General features: G+C 42.2%; 1 protein-coding gene across 1 annotated transcript; it reads right to left on the bottom strand.

Moving 5' to 3' along the window:
* Positions 1 to 11968: 11968 nt before the first annotated feature.
* Or6y1 (olfactory receptor family 6 subfamily Y member 1) lies at positions 11969 to 12946 on the bottom strand. Its single transcript, XM_075987577.1, has one exon. The coding sequence runs from the start codon at positions 12944 to 12946 to the stop codon at positions 11969 to 11971; it is 978 nt and encodes a 325-aa protein (XP_075843692.1).
* Between the last annotated feature and the right edge of the window lie 575 nt (positions 12947 to 13521).

Below are 13521 nucleotides of genomic sequence, written 5' to 3'. Positions count from 1 at the left end.
TGCATGCAGAGGGCCTAGCTCAGGCCCATACAGGCTCTGTGATTGCCTCTGCAGTCTCTGTGAGCCACTGTGAGTCCTGCTTAGCTGATGCTGTGGGCTGTGTTCTTGTGATGTCTTTGACCCCTCCAGCCTACAATCCTCCTCCCCTACCCCTTCTATGGGGCTCCTGAGTTCTGCCTAGTGTTTGACTGTGGGCCTCTGATTCTGCGCCCACCAGTTTCTGGATGATACCTTTCTGATGACAATTGTACCAGGCATCAGTCAATGAGTATAGCAGAATATCATTAGGATTCATTGATTTTTTTTTTGACCAGTCTTGTTTGGTTTTATCCCGGGTCTCTACGCTGTCCAGTCTCTGCTTTCTTACCATCCAGGCAGTGTCAGGAGGGGGCTAACTCTCATGTAAAGTGATGTGGGATATTTGTACACTGTGTGGGAAGGTATTGCTGTGATTGGTGTAATAAATATCTGAACAACCAATACCTATGCAGGAAGTATGGGTAAGGACTTCAGGGCAGAGAGAAATCTGGGAAGAAGGCAGGATCAGCAGCCAGGTGTGAAGGAGCAGCTCGAGCAGTCTGGAGAGATGAGGTAAGGAGTTGTGTGGCAGAACATAGGTTAAAATAAAGGGGTTCATCTAAGTTATAAGGGCAGTGGGACAAGCCTAAGGTAAGGTCAAGATTTCATAATTGGTCAGAAGTCTCTCTGTGTCATTATTTGGGAGCCGGCTGAGGGTGGCACAGTCTCATTACAGGCAATGGCCTAGAGTTGGACCAGCCATTTGTTGGTTACTCCCACCTGTTCTGTGCCACCATTGCCCCAGCATGTCTTGCAAGCCAGATAGATTGTAGGTCAAAAGTTTTGTGGCTGGGTTGATGTTCCAGTCCCACCTTTGAAGTCTTTCTTAGTTATAGAAGATAGTCAGTCCAGGTTCCATATCTTCCCTACTAGGAGTCTTTTCTAGGGTCACTTTCATAGAATCCAGAAGTTTCCACTGCACTAGGTTTCCTCATCACTAACAGGCTCACTTTTTCCTTTTTTAAAACAGGGGAACTAACTAGACTTCCACTAGTGTCTTTCTTTATTATGTGTTACTTTATTTCAGGTAGCATACTAAGAATTAGATTTCATTATGTCATTGTCATACATGCATATGATTATAGTTTATTCTTTTCAACATCCTTTTATTAAACATTTATTTTTATTATGTTGTTTACCATGTGTGTGTGCCCGAAGTCCACAGAAGACAGAAGATGGTGTCAGATTCCTGGGACTGGAAGGAGGGACCGCTCGAAGCCATCATGTGGGTGCTGGGAACCAAACCCCAGTCCTCTGCTTGAACAACTAGTGCTCTTAATCAAAGAGCTCTCTCCATATGTCCTGTGATTTGTTTTTGCTTGTCCTGCCCACTGTTTTTTTTTTTTTTGCTGGTCCCACGGACTCTTTCTTGCTGATCAGCTGCTTTCTTCCCAGTCTCCTTCTCTGTATACATGTCATATATGTTCCATCACTCTTTCTTGTTTCTTTCCCCCTTAGTCCCCTGTCTACTTCTGTGTCCAATACATGTACACATACATAAACACACAAGTTTATGAATATATGCATTTATATACATTTAAATTTGGCCTCTGAATATGAGAGAAAAATATTTTTATCCTTTGGAGCCTGCTGTACCCTGGTAAACATTTATTTTTCTGTTCCATTCATTTTCCTGAAAATGTCATCATTTCAGTCTGTGTAACAGTACAATTCTACTGTATATAAATGAGTTACTCAGTTGCAAAAGCAGTTTGAGGAAGAAAGGATGTGTTTTGCTCATGTTTTGCCGGCACAGCGCATTGTGGTTGATAAGGCTTGGCAGTGGCAGCACGGAATGGCCTTAGTTACTTTGTACCTACCCATAGTCAGGAAGCAGTGAGAGATGAATGCTGGTGTCTGGTTCTCTCTCCCCCTTTATCCCTTTTCATTTGCTTTAGGATGCCAGACCACAGGATGGTGCTGGGCACTTCCAAGGCATGTCTCCTCCTTTGGTTAAATATCTCTGAAAGTCCTTTCACAGAGGTCATGCCCAGAGGTGGTTCCAAACCTAGGCAAGCTGGTCATGAAGAATACTCATCACTGCATATTTCCTTCATTTTCTTTATCCATTTTCTGCTAATGGACCCTTCTAGGCAGGCGTCAAATCTAGGTGTTCATCCATAGTGCAGCAATAAACATAAATGCGCAAGTACTCTATGCTGACACCCATGGTTTTATGTTCCCTCAGGTATTCATCCAGGCACAGTAGAGATGAATCATACAGTAGTACCAACAGCAGTGTATAACCGTTTCTTTCTCATTTTCTTGCCAGAATTTGTCTCTGTTTCCTTGATGACAACCCTTCTCAACAGGGTGAAATGGGATCTCAGAACAATCTTTTTGTGTTTACCAGGTGCTCCAACAGTTTAAAATATTTATTGCATTGTTTATTTTACCTTTTCCCCTTAAGAACTGTCTATTAAATTCAACAGTCCATCTTTAAAAAAAGATTTCTCCGTTTTTATTTTATGTGTGTATTTGCCTGCATGTATGTCTGTGTAACATGCACATGCTTGGTGCCCACGGAAGCAAGAGAGTGTGTTGTATCCTTTAGAATTGGAGTTACAGACAGCTGTGAGCTGCCCTGTGGGTGCTCACTCCTGGTTCTCTTCAATAATAATAAGTGTTCTTACCCACTGAGCCACCTGGCTAGCTACTTAATATTTAAAGTTTTCTATAGATGCTAGATATTCATCCCCTGCTCAATGTATTATTAATAAGGATTTTCCTGGTCTCTGTAGTCTGCTCTTTACTTAATTACTTATTTCCATTACTGTATAGATGCTTTATAAATTGTTGCAATCCTGTCTGTTAATTTAGGAGTTATTTGCTGTGCTATTGGAGATTGTTTTCAAAAATCCTACCTAAGCTTCTGTCTTGAAGAGTTTTTCCTCTATCAGCTTCAGATTTTTAGTAATGTTCATGGTCCATTTTACATTGATATTTTTTTTCTGCAAGGTGAGATTCATGGATTTAGGTTCATTTTTCAACACACAGACATCTACTTTTTTTCAGTACCAGTTCCTAAAGATACTGACTGTTTCTCAAAGTATGTTTTACATACCTTTGTGGTTTACAGTATTTATATTTTGGAACTAAGGATGTTAATAATTAAGAGACAAGAAGAGGGAAATGTGGGTAAGGAGGGAAAAGGGAACAAAGTATAAATACGAGGGAAATCATATAGGTTAGAGGAATAAAAAAAGACATAGAAAGAGGACAAGAAAGAAGAGCCATTTCAAGCTTTCTTCCCCGTCTTCCGCGATGTTGCCTGAGCCTTAGGTAGTGGAGTGTTTTGTAGATATATCCACTGGGACTGGCCTCCACAACTGCATTTTGATTGGTTATGTTTTTCTGAAGTGGTCTCTGTCTGTTGCAAAGAGAAGTTTTCTCAATGATGAAGATTACACTTTTCTGTGGGTATATGGGCAAAACTTTCTAGATTGCTATTAGGGATTATGTTGGTTTAGTACATTAGTGGTCATAGGTTCTCCTCCAATGGCCATGACATTATTGGCGCTGAGTAGTAGCATACAACAAAATTGCAAATATATAATTATTTTTATCTAACTTCCATAACATTTCTTCTGGGACAGGAAAACACATCTTTAAACACAGACATGTAAGCATGTGTTAAGGACATTTTAATATATCTTATATCTAACAAACTAAGATCTATATTAGGGACATTTATATAAATGTGTCACATATCTTACTTGTTTCATAGCTACTGTAATAAAATATGTGAATAAATAGAGTCAGGAAAAAAGACTTTATTTTGGCATACTGTGTGTATAGTTCATCTTGGTGGAGAAGGAATGGTCACAGAAAAATTAGGAAACTGGTTACATTGTGTCTGTCTTCAAGAAGAAGGGAGAAATGAACACTGTTGTTCTCCTTTGTATTTAGTGAAGGCTCCAAGCCTATGTATGGGATGATGCTACCACCATTCACAGCGGGTCTTCTTCTATAAGTTAAACCTCTCAGGGAATGCCCACACAATCATGACTAGTGCTTGTTCCACAGGTGATCAAAAATCCATCCAAGTTATAAATGGATATTAAACATCACAGATACATGTGCACATGCATGCACATGCACGCATGCGCGCGCACACACGCACACATACACACAACTTTATAGATATTTATTCTCAGCCACATGATTGCCCAAACTTAAGTTGAACAAGGATGCCACCAGTGAGCATGCCAAAGTAGATGGGATAAAACCCGTGGGGTCTCCATCCTATACAAAGAACTACAGGTGACTGAAAAAAGTGGAGATTGTCCCTAGGGAAGAGCACACCAGTTAGTTGTCCAGTTCCACATGGTTAGCTCTGAAAACATACACACAAGTAACATTACATGGACTTAGCAGGCTATATTTCAGAACATATGTGTATACACACATACATGGATATCTGTATTAACAATTAGTGAACAGAGAGGCCATGAATTTGAAGGGAGTAGGGAGGGATATATAGAGGGTTTAGAGTGAAGAAAGGGAAGAGAGAAATGTAATAAAATTATACTTTCAAAAATAAAAAAAATTCAAAAACATACTTATTATAGCATTATTGTATTAAGTTGAGATAGTTTAAATACTCAGGAAGTAAATGAGTGTAACCATAAAATATAGTATGAAATCACTTTCCAATGGGGTGAAGTTATAGTAGACTGGCGACCTCCCAATTATAGGAAAGCTATAGTGCTTAGTTTTTCCTTAAATAAACTCTGTGCTAAGACCTGCTGCACTGCTGGGCTGCAAAGCTTCCTGGCACAGTGGTGTTCTCTGCTTACTAACCAAAAACAACCATTATTTTATGGCATTTGTTCGCAGTGCACAAGAGCTAAGATACTGGGTACTCAAATCTATTTGGATCTTGCTAATGGATTGAATATAGACATTCACATTCTTTCAGCATTTCAGAAAACTTTTCCTGAATAGAGAGCGGTGGTAAATATTTTATGTATCCCATGAGGTCTCTGAAGTCTTTGATTGATCATCGATTAATGGTCGTGGCTGCAGTCCAGTGAAATTTTGTTCCCAGGAATTAGAGGTACATACAGGTCAAGGATAGACTCACTGTAGAGGCCGGATTATACCTGCCATATTCCTACATTATATGACAGTCAGAATTCTGAGCGACCTGGCAAGGCACAGTCTACACCTAAGACACAGAAGGTGGTCCCCTGGCTTTTTAAGAGTGAGACAACCTGGAGTCATCCTAAGCTAATGGTCAGGAGATGCTAACGTCCTTCTGTTCCTCCTGTTGTGATTTAGGAGGTCCCCTGGGGAAGAGGTGTTTCTCAGTCTACATGACAGAGAAGGCACAGGTGTGATGTGTGGATGTGACTGAAGTCTTTCTCCCTGCTACCTAGAAAACAGAATGCTAATGAACTTCCCCCTCAGTTCACATTTTGATCTAAAAGCATTTTGGAGAGTAAATGGGGGTGATTTTCAGGATGTGAATTCAGGATTTCATGAAGGATTCCTGAAAACTCCTTCCTGATATTGTCACGTGAGTTGTGTTTTCATTCCCACACCTCCACTCTGGTAGGAGAAATGTTTTTTTGTCAGGGCTGGTCTTCGACAACTCACTGCCTACCAGGTTCTGGGTCTGAAAACCGGTAATGCAGGGAAAAAGATGCAATGTTCTTCTTCTAACTGAAATATTGTCTGATATGATGGATGTTTTAAACTGACTTAAAACAGTAGGAAACAAAAACATAAAAAATTGGGTTATAATTACTACTTTTTATTGAAAATAATTTTTCTATTCAAGATATTCTGATCATGCTTTCCCTTCTCCCAACTTCTCCCACATCCTCCACAACTCCTCCCCAACCCAACTCTACACCATTTTTCTCACTCATAATTATCATAAAAATCAGAGATCCACTATGCAGGTAGCCCTAACTGGTTTGGAACTCACAGAGATCTGCTTACTTCTGCCTTCTAAGTGCTGAAATGAAAGGCAGGCACCATCATATCCAGGCATAAGAGGAGTATTGTCATATAAACTTAACAATATTTACACATCACATAGCAATATAATCACAGTCAGATACTGATGAATATGTGGTCCATTCTTCATCAAAATGCTATGTGTTCCATGACGACTATGTAGGTTGAAAACAAAATGTTATTTCAGAGCTATGTTGATTAGCTTTAAAACTATTAATGGGCCTAATTAAATATCTTATAGAATAGTTTAATGTAGCCTCAGCTCTGAAAAGGAGCTGGTTACATGGGGGAGATGAAGTCTAAAATGAAAGAAAATGAAAAAAAAGAATTTTTTTGTTTCAAAGTACTATATATGGAAGAACTGTTTTGTTCTTTGATAAATTTAGCTGCCATTTATTCAATTAAAAGTCGAGAAATTCATGAAGGAGAAAAGGCTTTGTGTTTTAATAGACTTCTTTTTTCCATGAGCCCCTTTGAAGACTCTGTTCTTAATTAAGCTTTTAGACTTTTGTTCCCAATGGTATTGGTCTAAAAACTTAATGAAATGTATCTCTAGGTTCCATAGGAATGAAACAACACGAGAACAAACTCTCCTGAGAATTAGATGCCAGAATATTACAAGACAGGGTCCTAGAAAGTCACCTTTGCACACACAAGGGAGCAGAAAAGTCACAGTAGACAATGAGTTACAAGGTATTCAAAGCAGAGTTTAAAACGTGTGAAACATATTTGTATGCATGCATACTTTAGAAAGTAATTAAGTATTGGAATGTCTAAACTATATATGCATGTGTATTATTTTGGGAGTGAAGGTAGAATTTTGTCATAAAATAATGTTCTTTACAAGAATCAATTAAAATTTTGTTATGTGTGTGGGTATTTTGCCTGCATATATGTTTGCCCACCATGTGTGTGCCTGATATCCACAGAGGCCAGAAAAGGGCATCAGATCCCCTGGGAACGGAGTTACAGATAGTTGTGAGCCACACTGTGGATACTGGGAATCAAACCTAGGTCTTCTGGAAGTACACAGTGCTCCTAAGCGCTGAGCCATCTCTTTTTCTAGTCCCATAAGGCAATGTTCTTAATTCAAGTACATGGATTTTTCTGTAGAAAATAGTAACATTCATACTGGATAATCTGAAAAGGCTTTCTGTGCTTGGAATATGGCTCAAGGAGTTAAGAGTTCTGTTGGGATTGAGTCCTGGCCTTCAGCTGCTCTTCCCTGCTTCTAATTGAAGTTACAAAAAGCTGTGCTTTGCCTAGAAGATCAGAGGATGGGATTTTCACCTGTTGACCATTGACTGCAGGGTATTTAAGCCTCCATGGTGCTATTAAAGAAGGGCTTTTTGGTACCAGTGTTGGGAGGTCCGTGTGTCGGTCTGTCTCTGCGTGTGTTTCCTCAACCTCCAGCCCTTAGCCCGAGGCTCGCAAACTGGATTCTAGCGCATAGAGCGCAGACGGGGGTCCGCGGTGCGCGGCAGAGTTCATTGTGCAAGATTGGGAACTGTATTTCAGACCCCAGAGCCCACAGGAAGCCAAGCGGGTAGGAGCCTACCTGGTATCTCAGAGTGTGGGAGGTGGCTGGGGTCAGTAAGAAACCCTGACTCAGACCGTAAGGTGGAGAGTAACCAAGGGAGACGCTCGCTGTTGTCATTCTCGGGCATCCCCGTGCACCCTCCCTACACACGCCTCACATACACACACCCCACACCACACACATGCACACCTCACCACACACACATGCACACCTCACCACACACACATACTCCATACCACACCACACACATGCACACCTCACCACATACACACACCACACACACCTCACCACACACATGCACACCTCACCACACACACATGCACACCTCACCACACACATGCACACCTCACCACACACATGCACACCTCACCACACACACATGCACACCTCACCACACACACATGCACACCTCACCACACACACATGCACACCTCACCACACACACATGCACACACGCCTCACACACACCTCACCACACACATGCACACCTCACCACACACACATGCACACACGCCTCACACACACACCCACACCACACACACATACACACCTCACCACACACACATGCACACCTCACCACACACACATACACACCTCACCACACACACATGCACACCTCACCACACACACATGCACACCTCACCACACACATGCACACCTCACCACACACACATGCACACCTCACCACACACACATGCACACCTCACCACACACACATGCACACACGCCTCACACACACATGCACACACGCCTCACACACACATGCACACCTCACCACACACACATACACACCTCACCACACACATGCACACCTCACCACACACACATACACACCTCACCACACACACATGCACACACGCCTCACACACACATGCACACCTCACCACACACACATGCACACCTCACCACACACACATGCACACACGCCTCACACACACATGCACACCTCACCACACACACATACTCACACACCTCACCACACACATGCACACCTCACCACACACACATACACACCTCACCACACACACATACACACCTCACCACACACACATGCACACCTCACCACACACACATACACACCTCACCACACACACATACACACCTCACCACACACACATACACACCTCACCACACACATGCACACCTCACCACACACACATACTCACACACCTCACCACACACATGCACACCTCACCACACACACATACTCACACACCTCACCACACACATGCACACCTCACCACACACACATACTCACACACCTCACCACACACATGCACACCTCACCACACACACATACACACCTCACCACACACATGCACACCTCACCACACACACATACTCACACACCTCACCACACACATACACACCTCACCACACACACATACTCACACACCTCACCACACACATGCACACCTCACCACACACACATACTCACACACCTCACCACACACATGCACACCTCACCACACACACATACTCACACACCTCACCACACACATGCACACCTCACCACACACACATACTCACACACCTCACCACACACATGCACACCTCACCACACACACATACTCACACACCTCACCACACACATGCACACCTCACCACACACACATACACACCTCACCACACACACATACACACCTCACCACACACACATACACACCTCACCACACACACATACACACCTCACCACACACACATGCACACCTCACCACACACACATACACACCTCACCACACACACATACACACCTCACCACACACACATACACACCTCACCACACACATGCACACCTCACCACACACACATACTCACACACCTCACATACACACACCCCACACCACACACACATGCACACCTCACCACGCACACATACCTCACACTATATACAAATACCACACACACATACTCCACACCACACCACACACGTACACACCTAACCACACACACACACCACACCACACCCACCCCAAATAATACACCCCTATATACACATAACCCCCCACCTCACACACATACCACACACACATACACACTTAACCACATACACACACACACCACCACCCACATAATAAACCCCTATACACACATAACCACCCCACCACACACACACACCACACACACACATACACACCTCACAACACACACATACCTCACACTACATACACACACCATACACACATACTCTACACCACACCACACACATACACACCTAACCACACACACACACCACACACACACCACATAATACACCCCTATACACACATAACCCCCCACCTCACACACACATCACACACACATAAACACTTAACCACATATACACACACACCACACACACCACCACCCACATAATACACCCCTATACACACATAACCCCCCCACCACACACACACACACCTCACCACACACACATACCCCATACCACACCACACAATACCCCACAGCACACATACATACACACACCTCACACACACCACATCACACACTCACATATACACACACCATGCCATACACACAACATACACACATACCACACAACACAGACACACATACCACACACACATCTCTCTCACATACATACAGCACACCACATTCACATATACACACATCACACACCACACATGCATACTTTATGTATATTATTATATAGTATACACCACTTAACAGTAGTGCTGTTTACAGGTTCATAGTTGTAAAAGGTGAAGACATGTATGTAGAGTCTGCAGACATTGCACCGTGGGCATTGTCTCCTGTTTGAGAAGAGTGATAGCTTGCTCCGAACAATCTCCCATTTTAATATAGAGCACTTTTGAGAATAATGACATTCTACAATATGTACTTAGTGATAATTTATTGATAAGTACTTTGTTTCTGGTAAAATGCTTCTGGGTATTTCTCTTTCTGTCAATTTATTTGTTTCAAATATTTATGAAGAAGAAACAAAAGTTTCTTAACAGAAAATCTCAGCATTTTCTAAAAAGATCTCTATAAATTTCCCCTCCCTCGGTGTCAATGTTTTGAGATCCAGCCTCTTTGGTGGGTTATCTCTTTTCAGTACAGAAATAGCCGCTTTGTGCAAAAGCATTTTGTAGAGGATCCAGGAAGAACCCAACAGCTCGCTTATGTTTTCACCCTGTTGTCTTCAGGACTGCGAAGAATCCATCGATATATGGAGAAGTCTAGCTTGACCATTTATTAAGAGATGTCGTTTGTAGTAGAAAAAACATCCACGTTGGAAAACCAGTTATTCATAAGACATTTTCAGAAAAAACAATTAAAATTCTTAATAAGTTTCATCTGTTCAAATTATGTGTGCGCTTTTATTGTTTGCTAACTCTGAGATATGATGATGGAAATCCAAATTTGCAGTTGCTCATTACATAAATCCAAATCCCAAGGAAAGTCATATTCTAGGGTATCAAGGATTAGAACTTCAGTATATCTTCTTTGGAAGGGCACCATTCAACCCATAACTGCCATCTAAATAATTTTTATTTATTTTATTTACATTCTTCATCTATTTTTCCGCTAATGACTCAGTCTTTAAAATTTACTTGAAAGGTCTGGGCAGATTGGCTCAATGGGTAAAATACTTGTGCCAGCATGGGGGCCGGAGTTCAGATCCCCAGCACTCCTGTAAAAAGCCAGCTGTAGGGGCAAGTGGCAGGTGTCTCTAATCCCGGCTCTGCCGGGGACGGGAAGTAGGAGGATCAGGTAGATAGCGATAGTGGAAGATATTTGATGCTGACTTCTGGTCTCCATGGATGAATGTCCTTGTGCATACATCACCACACAATGATCATACCATAGCAACAAGCACACATGGTCCTGCCACCGTACAAAGCACACATGATCATAACACCACACACAAGCACACATGATCATAACACCACACACAAGCACACATGATCATATTACCCCCACACAAATTTATTTGAAAGGATTTTTAATAACTTATTGTATACAAAGTAAATATGTTCTGCCTTGTTATGTTGAGTTGAATTTTATCTATAATTTTAAAAAAGTCTTACAGTAGTACTATGTAGTTGATGAATGAATATAAATCAGACTGATGAAAATGGATGGTGGTCATCTACTTATTTATGCCAGAAAGAATTCCCTAAGTTTTAATTTTTTATTTTTATTTTATGTGTATGGCTGATTTGTTTTATGTGTATTTTATTTTATGTGTATGTCTGTGGATCCCAAACAAGCCAGTGGAAGCCAGAAGAGGACATTGCACTCCCTGGAACTAGAGTAGCAGGTGGTTGTGAGCTTCCTTATGGGTGTTGGGAAGTCAACTCAGGTCCTCTGAAAGAGCATCTAGTGCTCTTAACTGCTGAGCCATCTTCCCAGTGTAATGGTGTAAGTTTTCTTTTTTTAACTACTGAAACCCCCATCTTCCCCGGGCCCACTTCTAATGCAAAGTATAGTCTTTTTTAGGGCCATTTTCACATCACGGTTCCTCAAACAGTAGATGATGGGATTGAGAAGGGGAACAATGACGGTGTAGAGGACAGACACTACTTTGTTTGAATTGTAGGCATACATGAGCTTCGGACGGGCGTATGTGAAAAGCGTTGTGGAGTAAAAGAGAGTTACAACTGTCAGGTGAGAGGCACAGGTGGAGAAAGCCTTTTGACGCCCCTGAGCTGATGGGATCTTGAGGATAGCGATGAGGATGGTGACATAAGATGTCACTACCACACAAAGAGGTACAGCAATGACCATGAGGGCCAAGAAGAAGTCTACCAGTTCAGCCTGAGAGGAATCCTCGCAGGAGACATTGAGGAGTGGAGAGATATCACAGAAGTAGTGATTGATCCGTGGTGTGCCGCAGTAGCGCAACCGAGCTATGAACACCATCTTAATCATGGCAGTCATGAGCCCACAGAACCAGCAACCCCCAGCCAAGATTCCACAAAGCTGGTTGGTCATAATGACAGGGTAGCGTAATGGATTGCAAATGGCTACATAGCGATCAAAGGCCATGACAGCGAGGAGTATGTACTCGGTGCAGACGAAGGTTACAAAGAAGTAAAGTTGTGTCATGCAACCATTGAAGGAGATGCTCTTGTCCTTGCTGAGGAAGTTGACCAGCATCTTGGGACTGATGACAGTGACATACCACATCTCCAAGAAAGAAAGGTGACTTAGAAAGAAGTACATTGGCTTGTGCAGTTGCCCATCACTGCGGATGGCCAGGATGATGAGAAGGTTCTCTACCAGGGTCAGCAGGTAAGTTACCAGGAAGACAGAGAAGAGCAGTAACTGGAAGGCAGGTCGGGTTAGAAACCCAAGAAGAATAAAATGTGTTGTCGCAGTAAGATTGTCTGCATCCGGAACCTTGATGACCATGGCTTGCTGTGGGCAAAGTCAGTTCCTTCTGTGTCACAAGTAACAACCTGAAATCGATTATACTGATGTCCCACCTCTAGCAATTCATCATAGTGAGAGGCTTCCTGCGTTCATGTCTTTATTTCCTCTCAAATAATGAACTAAAACTAAAACTGTTGAATAGCAATTCACTTTGAGGGAGTTTGTATTTTAAGCTTTAAAAAATTAATCCAAAAGGCCTACTTGCCCAAGACCACACAGCAATGAAATCAGACCTCCCATGGCCAAGCTCTGTGCTTTTTCAATACATCACCATTGGGCATAGGGAAGTCTCTTGAGACCACTCATTCACTATGGGCAAAGTTTTCCCATCTATAGCATGGAAAAAGAAGGCAGAAGACTCAATTACTTATTCTCTAGGTGTAAATGTATGATGCCAGACAAATTTTGTGACCCCACTTATCCTTAAAATAAAGACAATTATATTTGTTTAATCCAAAAAATATTACAAAGCTTTAATAAAGCAAAAATTGAGCAATTCCCAGGTTAATAGCAATAGAGGTGATAGGAACATTCACTATCTTCTCAAAGGATAA

This window comes from Microtus pennsylvanicus, chromosome 10 (genome assembly GCF_037038515.1).
Source record: "Microtus pennsylvanicus isolate mMicPen1 chromosome 10, mMicPen1.hap1, whole genome shotgun sequence".
Lineage (NCBI taxonomy): Eukaryota > Metazoa > Chordata > Mammalia > Rodentia > Cricetidae > Microtus > Microtus pennsylvanicus.
This window is presented reverse-complemented; position numbering and strand designations above follow the sequence as displayed.